Raw genomic sequence first — 13,856 nt, forward strand, 5'->3', positions numbered from 1 at the left:
TGCTGGTTGCTTTTCTTAATTCAAAACCCAATGCAAACCATGTAGAATACTGCTTTAAAATTGTAAAATGGTATTACTGTAAAGACTGCATCGTAAACGTCTAATCTGTTGATGGTAGAGTTATCCTTATGTAAATAATGGTAGTAGCTAAAACTCATCTTTCTTCTCTTGTGCTTCGGTTCTGAACCGTACATCTTCTGGGATACATTGACTGTACCTCATACTTTTTTTTTTTTTTTTTTTAAATGCCCTAGGAGGTATTGCTGACACTGTAGCAAAGTGGGTTTTTAAGCAAGGCTTCAGTCCTCTTGTACTGAATTTGGCCCAACACAGAAACAATACAGATAGTACTGAAGAATCTGTAGAAATGCATACTAATATCTTTCTTGAGGAACCAGAAGTAGATGCAGGCTTGGAAACAATCCTAGGTAAGAAAATAACATGAATTTTTTAAATTCTAAATGTCTGCAGAGATGTTTTAGTTGCTGCTGTTGTGAAGTAGAAATTATAGTGGGAAGAGTTCTGTCTTGTAACTTCGGATTTTCTTTTTCTAGAGCTGCTGCAACTAGCATATCAGCAATTTCCATGTAGTCTTGAAGTGGATGTACTCCATGCACATTGCTGTTGGGAATATGTAGTGCAGTGGAATAAGGACCCAGAGGTAAAAGAATTTTATTTGCAGGGAGTAATGTTTAAGACCAACTCAACAGAAGCAGTTTCACAAGTCTGTAATAGTTCATTAAAACTTTCATTAAGACGACTGACTTTGAAAGCATACCAGCTATAATTCTTCTGTGATAAGTGTCAAGCAGAAATTGAATTGAGAAAACACATGCAGGTCCTGAGGCTGAATGGCAGCTCACAAACACAGGGCAGTTTGTTTCTAAGCTATTGGATTCTCAAAACTGGAAGTGTGGAAACCGGATTCAAATAAGCAGCATGAAAAAGGGTTTTGACTGTATTTTGTGCAAGTACAAAGCAGTTTAAGTACGGCAAAGTAGTGATGAACCTTCCTACTCTTCTAGATATGCTAAAACAGATCACAGAATATGAAATTTGTTAGGCTAGAATCCATTCCATTTAAAGAGGAAAGAGGGATTTCTTGAATGTTCTTAGATTCCCTGGCCACTGCTGGGAATTGTCATAGGAGAAAGAAAAAAAAAAAATTCCTTTTTTCCACTGCTCTCCTGTGGCTTCTCTAGTGTTGGAAAATGTTGTCCTAAGTTCAGATGATATTAAAAATGCAATTAGCACTCCTTAGATCTGTGCAATGTAGCACCTTGCTATAGAACAGAAGGTTTCTTTGAGATTGTTAAAAACTTATTCCATCATAACGAAATTGAGTAAAAATTAATCTTTGTAGCACAAATGGATTTTGTATTTGAAAAAAGACTGTAGTCAGTGGAGATACCTTTCAGCAAAGAGCATGTTAGCAGTACATATACTAAAATAAAGTCCTGAAAATAGTGCTGAAATCACAACATGTTTCATGATTACTGAAACATACTTTGCCACGTGCATGTACGTTTGTCGGAGAAGACTGCGATATCAGAATGATTGTCAAGTTTTATAACTGTCAAAAAATATTAGCTTTAAAATAATCTACCTGGGTTGTATAAGAATCAATAGTTTACATCTGAAACAAGTTTTGAATTATGTAATAACTTGTTCTTTTACTCTTTTGTTTTACATAAGGAAGCATGTTTTCTCATTAGGTCTATAGATCATCTAAGATGCATCGTTAATGCTCACGTTCAGCACGGTAAGTATGAAGCTATTATTAGAAATGATATTTGCAGTTGTAAAACAACAGAATAAATGACTCTTTGTCGACTAGTGTAAATGTGTGCAGTTTGTAGTAGTGATAGCCATTTTGCCTAAAAAAAAACAAACCAAAACAAAAACAACCCAAAGCTTTCTGCTGACATTCAAGCTTTTGTTTTTCATGTTGAGACTGAGTCAGAACCATTAAAATAAGTTGGTTAGATGAAGTTAATGTGTTTAACTAAGAACATTTTAAAATAAAATTGCTCTGAAACTAATTTTTATTTGTATTTAAATAGTAGCACATGCTTCTTGCAGTCAATTGCTTTTCATGCATTTCTTGCATTTCTTCATACTCTCTTTTAGTGAATGTGCTGACAGTTGTCTTTTTTTGTAGGCTATGTATGCAGATAAGGTGCACTCTATGCCTAAAGCACTAGTCTTAAACCTTCATGCTTACCTTCATTGCACTTCTGACTGTATGTGATCAGCAAGGTAGTCTCCTCCTGAGAAATCTAAAGTCCAAGTATAAAGCAGTGAGGATAACTCAATGATTCCTTCTTGCTTCATTCACCATCTTTTTTAATCTCCCCCCCCCGCCCCCCCCCGCTAAAAGGAACTTTGGCCTATGGCTTTTCATTCCATACTTGTAAGATATTTTTTCTATGAGCTTGGAGTTCACAAGTTTGCGATTGTTCTAGGTATCGCTCTGATGATGTGGAGTACATTCATAGTAAAAAGGCTTTCTTCTGCTACGTACCTAATGGACAAGGTGAGTGCAGTATTGTGACAGTATTTTTGAGGCTGAATTTTTATTATTAACTGAAAAGTGAAACTAGTATTTTTAAACCATTGTTTTGTTTTTTTCAAGTAAGTTTGGAATATCTTTAATTTAAGCATCAAAAAAACCCTGCTTATTTGGTTTATTATGTAGCTAACTTTTGGGGTTGATGAAGAAATGCATATTTTAAAATATCAAATCTGTGGAATGATCAACTATAGGCAGCTTTAAGTAATAGCTGGTCAGCACTGGCTGATGTGTACTGAAGACTTATGCACAGTGTTAGCTTGTAACTGCTAAATAAAAGATATTTGTGAAACAGTTTGAAACTATATGTGTGCATATATAAAATTTTAAGTTAGGAAACAATAAGTAACTTAGTGTTTTCTCTGTGCCCATTTTGTGGTATGTTATTGCTATGAACCTTTAAAGTTCCCACAAGCAGCACCTTTTCCTGATGTTGTGGTCCAAGTTTTGCATGTATGAGCTCTCATTCTGCAAAATGCAGAACGTTTTGTGGATGTTGTTGAGCATTTTTAACTATCGCTACCATTGTAAATCAGCTTCTGTTCTAGTACGCAGCTTGTTTGCTGTGAGTTTTAGCAGTCTTTTGTCCTTGCTAAACTTCAGGTTTTTTTATGCTTATGAGTATGCAGTGGATCTGTTTACTGGAGGACAATTCTGTTTAGGACTGGAAGACAGTTCAGGAAGAGTACTGCCAGTATGTGATAGATCTGTTTAAATTGTGTAAGGGGAATCTTCCTATTGGTTTGCTGGATGTAAAGCAGCAACGAAGTGTTTTTCAGCATAAAAGTCCAGATGCAAAGAGAGAAGTGTTGATGGTGATTTAAAAAAAAAACAAACCCCAAACAAAACACAAAACCCACAAGAATTTTCTGTCTTGTCTTCTTTTTTTCCTTCTCCTTTGCTCCTCTCATTTGCTGCTTTTGCTTTTTGTTTAGCTCTGTAAGAACTGGAGAATATCTCATTCCTCATTCCTTTCAGCAAATATGCTTAGTTGTATGCAGTTGTAGTAGGTGTTTCTTCTGCAAAAACTCTTTTCCAGTTTTTCTGCATGCCTTTATGTAAATCCATCACCATTACTTCCGCATAGATTAACACCCGCAGGAGAAGAGATAAAGGTTTTTATTAACTTACTGTTTTTGCATACATCCGTTACCTCAAACAAATATCACGTAATAACAAATGTTGCTAGCTTCTAATAGTTATTTATGTATGTTTGAAAGCTGGGAATTAGTCCTTAGGGTTTGTGTTACAGAAGCAGTAGCACAACTGATATCTCGCCAACTTCCAGAAAAACACAGCTTCCAAATCTGTTGGCACTTAATCAGTCCCAAAATTGACAGCTGAAAGTTGTCTTGAATTCAGACTTCGAAACAGCATGGTGGATCACTTGAATTTGCGTTTATATAATCCTATAATTCAGGACCCTGGAATCTGACTTCAGCTGTTGTTTAGACTATGCCATGATGTTGTGATCATTATTTATTTTTTTGTGCTATGGAAGAGAGAACTTCCACTTACGTGTACGTGCTTCATCATGGGCAGCATGTGATTCAACTTGAAGAAATTGGACCTCATAGTAACATTCCTAAACGGGATATGATTGAGGTGTCTCTTCTGAAGAATTCAGATAGGCAAAGCGTGGAAACCATGTAATAACTTTCTTATTAGACCTTCTCCATCTCAGTGAATGTGCTGGAGAACCCTTGTTCCCTAGTGTTTCTTTCTAATATCACACTTGGTGTTATAGCTCTAGTTCTGTATTATAGAAATCACTGGGAAATTTTTAGCTGCCTTTGAGATTTGAATGAGGACCTTGGGGCCTTATTTCTAGTGCTAGACTTTAAGAAGGATGAACTAAATATGGGCATCAGAGATCTTAATTTCTGAGTTGTATGGTCTGTATCAAATCTTTTGTTGAAAGCAAGCTATGCAATGTGTTGCATTATGTAGCTGTAATGAACTATTTTCTCGTTTTATATTAGAAAATAGTAATAAAAGGTTAAAACGTGGGGTAACAGATACCTTATGATGAAAATAATTTAATGTGCTGAAATATTTTTTTTAAAAAACAGGTTGGAAAAGCTCCAAAGGACAGATTATGCAGACGGGCAAGTAATAGTACTTTTGTCTAAATGGGAAGAAATAACTAAAAATGCCTTAATTTTAATACTGTTTTGTGATTTATTTTTAAAAGTGTCAGAAAAATTCAAAATGCAGCCCTAGAGAAAATGTTATGTATTTTAAGAAATGTAAATTAATCTTTATCTGACAAAGCAAATTAGAACAGTAGCATGACTTTGAATATTACAGAAGGTAGACTTGACACTGTAACATGACAAATTACTGTTATTTTTCATGAGTAATTTCATTAGTTAAAACTTTTTTGGAAGACAACTGATATGCTCAGAAAATGAAATCTACTAGATGTGATTACTTGTGGAATTCAGTCTTCTTTAGAGATACAGTACTGTAAATGGCTACATTTAGCTTTATTCCTATTTTTCCCATTATTTCTAATCCTTTGTTGTACTTTAGTGAATATTTGTTTACCTTTAAATGTAATAAGTTAATAAACTGAGCTTAACAATGTGTTTTATGTCAACAACTTTCTTCTCAAACATACTGAGGTAATAAAAGCCTGATTCAATTCCAGCTGAATTTAAATCATACTGTTTGTTAACAGGACGTAGGAATGGGTGACACAGCAATGACAGCTTTTCTTGGCTGCTGTTCAGATCTTCTGCAAACATTGCTAGAGGTAAATTTTTGTTTTTCCCACAGGAAAGTAAGGAATGAATTGACTTAAATTTAATTTTAAAGAATTAGGGTTATACTAATTTCTGTACTGTTCAGTTCAGACAAATATTAATGAACTTCTAGACAATAGGAAATTTTTTTTTTAATTTCACTGCAGAGAACTTGTGGTTAAAGCTGTGTCTTTTGCATAGAAGGCCAATATAGATGACGTTTTGTGTGTGACTACTTTTTTGTGTTGCTCTGGCAGGCTGACGTTAGCAGCGATGAAATGCAGGCTCCTGTCTTAGATTCGGAAGATGCTTGGGTGTCGGTGGAAGGACCAGTGTCAATAGTGGAACTAGCCCTTGAGCAGAAACGCATTCACTACCCACTTGTTGAACACCAGTTTGTGTTATGTACTATCTTGTACGCCATCATGAGGTTTTCTCTGAAGAGTGTGAAGCCTCTTTCACTGTTTGATAGCAAGGTATGTCTTTTGAAAGCATACATCTTAATATTGCTATCCTTCCTCTTGCTGTCTATTGTATATGCTAGCTTTCACTCTTTAAACAGTTCATGCATAATTTTATGAAAGAGATTTAGTCCACTGTGGTGCATTAATGAAGTTGTCACCAGAATTCAGGCTGACACCCAAACTTGGTGCTTTTCCGTATGAATAAAAGATTTGTAGTGACCTCAGATGCGTGAAAATCAGCTCCTTAATAAATAGCTGTCCCAAAAATAATGCATGGTAAGAACACTGGATGACAGGTTTTTCTAGTTGCTTTGAGAAGCGCCAGATGAGAGAAAACATAAATATTTAAGGTCAGAAACATTATTTTAGTGACACTGTTGTATCCATTGTTGCTGATGATTATTCCAGAATTCTGAGCATCTCCAAGAGAATAAACAGCTTGTCATTTAATGCATATAAACCACTTGGGTGGGAGGGAGGTCACTGTATTTAAAATGCAGTATATTTCCAACCAGAGCTTGACCCTGATACAAAGCAGGTACCACAAATTGAGCTTTCTTCCTCCTAGCTTTACCACACTACCATTCTAAAAAAATTTAAACACAAAGTACTGATGTAGACTGTCATTTAATTCCTGCTGGGGAGAAAATGATTTTGTCCTATAATACTGTGCAGATTTCTTCTTAATGATTTACTGGAATTTTATAAATGCAGAATATTCTCTCCTGTTGCCATAGGTTCTTGTCTGTGTGCAAGCTCTGATGAAGCAGTTGGGTCTGGTTTTAGGATTTTACCATAGATCAAATTCCATTGTTTTTATGCCCCTTTTGTTTTGCTTATCTGTTAGCAGAAAGCATTATACTACCTTTTGTCATTTAAGAATGCATATTACGTCTCAAGTAAAATTAGATCCCGTTCCTGTGCCTCCCTTCTTTTACATACAACTGTTATTCTCAGCCATTACCTTTTGCCTTTACTCACTCAAGATTTCCCTTTGTTCTGTGAGCTTTATGAGAGAATTTCTAACAGGTCTTTAGGGAATCTTGGCTGCTGACTGAAAAAGTGGTTAAAAGTTTTGAAGACCATTTATTACCTTATTTCTGACAAGGCAAGTCACTATCTAGACCTACACATCCATCACTGTCTTTTAACATAGGCATCTTTTTGGTACCAGTTTCCATACTCCCTACATTAGTACGGAGCAGGACTGCCAGAGATGCTTGGCATTGGGTATGTGACAGCTGGAGCATGGTGGGCTGAAACAAGGGCTACCCTGTGCCATCATTCGGGGGTTTACCCAGAATTTGATTAATCTGTGGTTCAAGAGACCTTAAAATTTAGCAGTGTCAACTATATCAATAGGTAATAGATAAAATATATTTTTGTATCAGCTAGTTTGCATTTCTTCCTACATACTATGCTTGGTATGTTGGTCTAGAGCCAGGGACCAGGAAATATATCCAAACTTCAGCACCACCGGTAGTGTATCGGCTACCTAATTTAGTAGGCAGGTAGTTTAAGTTTGAAAGCAAATCCTTGACATGTTATGATTGCATGAACAAAAGTTTGTTTTGTTCTGTGGCTTTAACTTACAATAATAATTTTTGTCTTCAAGGATAAATAGAAGATGCAGTACAAATTAAATGTAAAAAATAAGTAGGCTTCTTAGTATTGGGTCAAAATGGATTACTTGTATTCCCCTGTATCTCTGAGGCTGGTCTTTGGTTCTCAATTTTAGGGCAAAAATGCATTTTTCAAAGACCTTACTTCAATTCAGCTGCTGCCTAGTGGGGATATGGATCCAAATGTGTTATCCATGCGACAACAGGTAGGTATAAGTTTTGTACTGAAAGTTCTTAAGCTTCCAAAATTTCAAATAATACTGAAGTAACCTGCAATTTTTGCTTCCAAGTTCTTGGCCAAAGTTGTGAGTGCAGCGGTTCAAACACTATGTTCACCACAAAAGGCCAAAGAAATCTCAGAAGAGGAGTTGTTTCCTTTTGAAAAGGGGAAGAATTGGCCAGCTTTGGCTGCAGACCTGGCTCAGTATCTTCAAATTTCCAAGGATGTGGTCAACAGGCATTACGTCTGTGAGCTGTATAGTTATGGGATGGATCATCTTGGTGAGGAGGTAATAACAGCTTTTAAAGATTTTAAATCAATACAGCATTATGTCAGATATTCTGCTAAAACTACTTTTTCACTTACTTCAGATGCCTGGAAGCGTTAGACAAGTATTACCAGGCTCAAAAAATCCCCAGGCTGAAAAAGTCAGAGGCTGGAAAAGTACTTTTTCAAGACCAATAATTACCCTCATTTTTCCTACTTCCCAACAAGAATCTGTGTATGGCAACTAGTGGAAACATGATGGGGAGTTACACTACTGGTCTAAACCAGTACCGCCTTCTTTATTTTACTGTATTTGGTAGTTTCAGGAATCTGCTTTTTTGCCTGTAATCTCTTCTCTTAGGAAAAGTTAACCAGTCCTTGGACAAGAAAATCCTTCCCTTTCTTGAGGGGAAAAGCAAACGAGATCATGTGGAAGTTAGGAATATGTTGCTGAACTGTAAAACAGATCTTGTGCTCATGCTAATCACTGTGTAAAGCACAGAGTAATTCTCTGCCTTTGTTCACTCTTCTGTTGTTCTGAAGCTTTTAATAACATGCTTTATTACAGATCGCAAAAGAAACAGTCTCAAAACTATTTGTCTTTTTAGTATCGAGAAGTTGCTTTTGATACAGCTTTTCAAGCCTCCAGATAGGTGAGCTGAGTCACACTGAAATGGTTTCTAGTTCCTTTTGTTTTTCTGTTTTCAGGCCTTTCTTCAGGTGACTGACAAAGAAGTGCTTGCATCACAGCTGCTCATACTGGCTGGACAGAGGCTGGCCTTTGCTTTACTTCATACGCAGACAAAGGAGGGTATGGAACTCCTCACTAGGCTTCCCCCCACACTATGTACTTGGCTCAAAGCTATGGTAAGTTAAGCTCGATTTAGGAAAACAGGCTGGTTTTCAGAAGCTTCTGTTCACCAAGACAGAGATTACATCTGAATGGCCCTTTCTTACTAATGGAAACAAGAATTTGTTCTCGTTTTTCCTGATGCTAGTTCTGTTTCGTGAAGGGTAAAGCAGTTTCATGGGTCAAAGCATCAGCTTAATTGAGTTAATAAACCTTAGTAATCTGTTTTATACAAGTTCAGGGCGTATATGCAGATGATCATCTGTAAAATTACTCTAATGCTGTGTTTATTCTTTCATATAGGACCCCCAGGAACTTCAAAGTGTCGAAGTGCCAATTGCAACAACAGCTAAACTAATTAACAAAGTCATAGAGCACTTACCGGAGAATCATGGGCAGTACAGCCTTGCCTTGAACCTGATAGAGGCTGTGGAAGCCGTCTCATCGTGACGGTCTGGGTTAACACAGTTCTGCTATACAGTGCTATAATGCATGACTTTACACAATGAGCGTGAACGTCACCGAAAGAAACTTCCGTGTGGCTCTTGTTAAAACAATGACAAGAACAATGCTCCCCATCCCAGAATTTCAGAAGGTAATTTTAAATTGGGAGTATATTTTAAATTCTGCACTACTAGTACAAGATGTTTAGTTTCTAGTACACTTGTCAGTACCTGAAATGCTTTGTTATTTATTTCTGACTTGAGCGCTTTTTGCGGTAGTCTAAATTGGGCACATTTGACAGCAGTTTTAGTCTATTTACAAAATCACATCTTGTGAAATTCTGTATTTCATGCTGGCAGTAACTGCTGCAGTTTCAATGTTCCATGTTTGATTTGTTTTCAAAACAAGCTGTAGAATGACACCCGAGAAAAGCTTCGGTCCCTGAAGTTACCGTGCAAAGCCAATACTGCTTTTTCAGAAGCTAGAGCTGGTGTTGGGTTCATGCCTTGTAACTGCATTATACGTGACAATGACGACTGCACTAGACATAGGATGAAACGTGCTGGGGCCTTATGCAAAGGGAGAACAGCCCATGTTAGAAACAGTTTGGGAAGGAGAATCTAATTCTCCAGACACAAATATGGACTCATCTTTTAGTCCAGATCTCCCAGTATTGCCTCTAGGGTGCTGGGCTTCAGCTAAAACTGGATTTACATCCCCCTCCTTTATTATTAAGCTCTGCTGAGTTTAAGTAGGTCAAGGAATGTCTTATTGTAAGATTGTTCCCCCATCTTATCACTGTAGAAGATGTAGTATGCTATAAATCTCTGCACATGTTAACTTGTAGTCAAAAACTGCTTAAATAGTTGACCCAACTTCACTGAAGATCGATAGTACTGAGTACCTTAGCCTTAAAAAATCCACTTTTATTTGCAGTACAGTATTTACAGGGAATCATATAGTGAGTATCTTCACTATTGGAGTGGTATTAAACATGATTATCTTGCATCAGTTAGTACTGTTTACTTTCTACCTAAAGGAAGCCAGGAGAGAAAAATTAAATTGGTGTAAACTGTTTTTGTCTTGAAGTCAGCTGAAATTACTCGCTCCATCTTGTAACCTGCTCCTCTTACATTACATGTAAGAAACATTCATAGTATTCTGCCTTGTGGAGACAGAATTTGGTCTTATGTTTCTGAAGTATGTGCTGCTGTCATCTAAGGGTGAGACTCCCCCTAAAAAAAGGGTTATGTAGGTGGCTTGTTCTGCGTGGCCTCCTGCACCTGTTCAGCATCCCCCCTTCCTAATCACTGCACTTTAATGTAGCTGATGAAGGCTTCTTGAAAAGTTTTGATACTAAATGTTTGACTTCCCACAGTGACATAAGATCAGACAGAGTAAAGAATAGTAAGAATTCTAGTAAGAAGAAGTGGCCAGCCCTGGTCTATGTTTTAGTTACTTCTATACTGACTTCCATAACTGAGGTTAAAACAGCGGTAGGGGAAAAATGGAAGGGGGCAAAGCTGTACAGGTGACTTTACCACCTTGCCTGACAGCACTTCAAACTTCTGCAGCAATGAGTATGCTAAGAGATTTGGTCATCATGGAACCTGAGGAAAACCAAAAATGTTTCTTAGTTGCATTACATTCCTGTATCCTGGTACAGCTGTGTAAAGGATTTTACTGTCACCGATGATCATGTCAGCTCTGACACACTACACCAATCAAATCTGTAATGTATTGTAAGTAACACTGTATATAGTGCTATTTTGTGTCTAATTTGCTGTGGATTTGTGTAAATTGATTAAATAAAATTTGAAGTTTCATTGTGTCTTTTCCTTCTTTCAGGGAATGGTGGTCACCACCTTTTCTTCTTTTGTTCTGTTTTACAAGAGGAGTAGGCACCCTAGTGTAGAGGACTGGTTCTCTGGGGTTCTGCAGAACTACCTGCTGACAGTATGAAAATTAAACAACAGCTGTTTTACTGTGGAGTTTCACTTGAATGGAAGTGAACTTCAAAAGAACACAGATTGCTAAAAACAAGTAAATCAGTCAGTTATTTTGAACCACCCTTTTTATTAAGCTGAAAAGTGATATACACAAGTTAGGTATATATACATAAGGTTCCCCCAAAACACATGATATTGCTGCTCAAGCTGGGGCTTAAGCATCTGGTTCTACAGGCTTCGGTGCACAGGCCCTCGGGTTAGCCACTGCTTTTGTATACCTTAATATTCCTCAGCGCTCATGACTCTGGAGCAGCTTGTGCACAGGCATTTCATCTTCACGTGCTCCCTTTTCCAGCCATGACTTTCAGGCACCGTGGACAGGGAGTGCTTGGGGAATCGGAAGTGTATCTCCTGCAGCGAGGGCATTTTGCTTTGGCAGTGGGTAGGGCTATAACTTTATATGAAGATTCTTCACGGATATAACCACCTGTTAAAGAAAGCATTGTCACTGAGATGGCAGAGGTGTACTTAACTCTGCATATGAAGCAAACAATAAAGTAGTTTGTGCAAAAAGAACCAGCTGCTCCGTACTGCAGCCTGGCTGGAGTAGTTCTCTTACCTTCCAAGTTAATCAGAAAGGTCCCTCGGACTATGTTTGCATCTGCAGGTGTTTCTTTAGGTAGCTCACTCAGCAGGGTTGTCTGGGAAGCCATCATTATCTCATTCAGCTGGGAAACACTAGAAGTTTCTTCAGCCTGCAGTGCCTAGGGAAGAGAGTTAATTTTCAGACTTGCAACTTGTTTTTGTTCCTCAGCATCCTCCTCCTACAAAATGTTAAAGCAAAAGTAGAATTGCTGTGTATGTGATTGCAACAGCTGTCATAGCCTTGTCAGGAAGAGAGCACAAGTTTGTTTACACACGTGTACCTAAATATATGCATATATATAATTATGTTTAAATCCAGCATCAAAACTGAGGTTTACCACTGCAAGCTCTAAGATGCTCCATTCTTTAAAACAAATACCAAGACAGTGGTTCCTAATCAGAGTGGATGACTTGAACTAAGAGTCTAATTTACTTACTCCTGCCAGCCACAGACTTGAACTGCAGTGTCCAACTTTGACCCTCACATCAAGAAAGCAGATTACTTTGGATGAGCACTGTCAGTAGCACTAGAACAGGCATTTTCAAGGAGTCCAGAGCTCGAGGCCAGTCACTAGTAGTGTAGCTCAGGGGTCAGTATGGGCTCCAGTACTGTTTAACATCTTAATCACCTGGATGATGGGGCAGAGCATACCCTTAGCAAGTTCACTGATGATATAGTGCTTGAAGGAGTAGCTGATACACCAGATGATGGCTGCACTGTCATTCAGAGGGACTTCAACCCCAGGCACCAGTACAGACTGAGGGCCAAGTGGCTGGAAAGCAGCTCAGCAGAGAAGGGGTCCTGGTGGACAAGCAGCTGGCCATGAGCCAGCAATATGCTCTCACAACAGAGACGGCCAGCAGCCCCCTGCATTAGGGTGCTGCATTAGGAAGAGTGCTGCCAGCTTGCTGAAGGAGATCCTTCCTCGCTGCTCAGCCCTGGTGAGACACATCTGCAGTGCTGGGTCCAGTTCTGAGCTCCCCAGTAAAAGATAGATGTGAACTTACAGTATGAGTCCAGCAAAGGGCCATAAAGATGATGGACTGTAGCATCTCTTGCATGAAGAGAAGCAGTTGGGACTGCTCAGCCCATAGAAGAGAAGGCTCAGGGGGATCTTGTTAATGTATATAAATACCTCATGAGATTGTGTAAAAGACAGAGCCAGGCAGTGGTGCCCAGTGACAGGACAAGAGGCAAGAGACAGAAATTAAAAGAGGAAACCAAGAAAACACAGAACCACTTTTTTTACTGTGAGGGTGGACAAACACTGGCACAGGTTCCCCAGAAGTACTCAAAAACCCAACTGGACACAATCCTAGGGAACCTCTAGCTGAGCTAGCCTGAGCAAGGGGCTTGGGCAACACAGTCTCCAGCAGTCCCTTCCAACCTCAACTGTTCTGTGATTTTCTGGCAAGTACAAAGCAGAAGAAAGTTTACAGAAATTAGTATTTTTTGCACAGACAACACTATTCTTAGGCACATCTTTTACCTCCATTAATTCAAACAGCAATCCAGGCTCAATTACAATGACAACTTCATATTCCAAAGCATTCTTCCCAGAGATGGACCCAAGGAAAGAGTCTCTCATTGCACATGCACCTTCTATTGCTTCCTCAATGCCAGGCTTCTTCCACGCTGAGCTTGCATTAATCCAGCCAGTACGAAACACACCCTCCGAGTCTTGAAAGCAAAGCAAACAAAGGAATTTTTAATTTACTATCTTTCCATTCAAGTCTTTATTAAATGAATGCAAAAGAATGGCACATCTCTGTATTTGCATTCCCTTTAACTGTGCAGTTAAACAGTGCACTAAAAGGAGTCCTTAGAAATTATACGTGCTTTACCTTTCTTATAAGGGAGGTGCTGGAAAACCTCCTCTGCCAAGTGAGGAAGAATTGGTGCAAAGGATCGGACTACTATGTCTAAAGCCTCTGCTAGCACAGTTTGACACGAGCGACGCTTAGGATCTTTTTCTTCTTCACAGTAGAGCCTGCAAGACAGAGATGAAAGCTGGGAAGTATTCGTATGCTCGTGTTACTGTTCTTGCTCAAGAGCTATACATTTCAGGACTGCAA

The 13,856-nt window shown here is 38.4% G+C and overlaps 2 protein-coding genes across 5 annotated transcripts in view; one reads left to right on the plus strand and one right to left on the minus strand.

Moving 5' to 3' along the window:
* The window catches only part of RAB3GAP2 (RAB3 GTPase activating non-catalytic protein subunit 2), a 53,502-nt gene extending 42,490 nt beyond the window's left edge, over positions 1–11,012 (plus strand). For all 4 annotated transcript variants that reach the window (XM_068408071.1, XM_068408087.1, XM_068408078.1 and 1 more), the window contains 11 exons: positions 255–428; positions 555–661; positions 1,696–1,762; positions 2,466–2,536; positions 4,645–4,680; positions 5,256–5,330; positions 5,577–5,795; positions 7,522–7,611; positions 7,696–7,914; positions 8,601–8,759; positions 9,046–11,012. In XM_068408071.1, the coding sequence (XP_068264172.1) occupies positions 255–428; positions 555–661; positions 1,696–1,762; positions 2,466–2,536; positions 4,645–4,680; positions 5,256–5,330; positions 5,577–5,795; positions 7,522–7,611; positions 7,696–7,914; positions 8,601–8,759; positions 9,046–9,192 (1,364 nt within the window). In that variant the 3' untranslated portion in view covers positions 9,193–11,012. The remainder of the gene's footprint in view (positions 1–254; positions 429–554; positions 662–1,695; positions 1,763–2,465; positions 2,537–4,644; positions 4,681–5,255; positions 5,331–5,576; positions 5,796–7,521; positions 7,612–7,695; positions 7,915–8,600; positions 8,760–9,045) is intronic.
* A 230-nt stretch (positions 11,013–11,242) lies between these two features.
* IARS2 (isoleucyl-tRNA synthetase 2, mitochondrial) overlaps positions 11,243–13,856 on the minus strand; it is a 33,203-nt gene continuing 30,589 nt past the window's right edge. Inside the window, exons 20-23 of the mRNA XM_068395420.1 lie at positions 13,626–13,771; positions 13,271–13,461; positions 11,755–11,899; positions 11,243–11,622 (exon numbers count right to left, since the gene is read on the minus strand). Of these exons, the coding sequence (XP_068251521.1) occupies positions 11,471–11,622; positions 11,755–11,899; positions 13,271–13,461; positions 13,626–13,771 (634 nt within the window). The 3' untranslated portion in view covers positions 11,243–11,470. The remainder of the gene's footprint in view (positions 11,623–11,754; positions 11,900–13,270; positions 13,462–13,625; positions 13,772–13,856) is intronic.

The sequence above is a fragment of the Nyctibius grandis genome, chromosome 1 (assembly GCF_013368605.1).
Source record: "Nyctibius grandis isolate bNycGra1 chromosome 1, bNycGra1.pri, whole genome shotgun sequence".
NCBI classification, from domain to species: domain Eukaryota; kingdom Metazoa; phylum Chordata; class Aves; order Nyctibiiformes; family Nyctibiidae; genus Nyctibius; species Nyctibius grandis.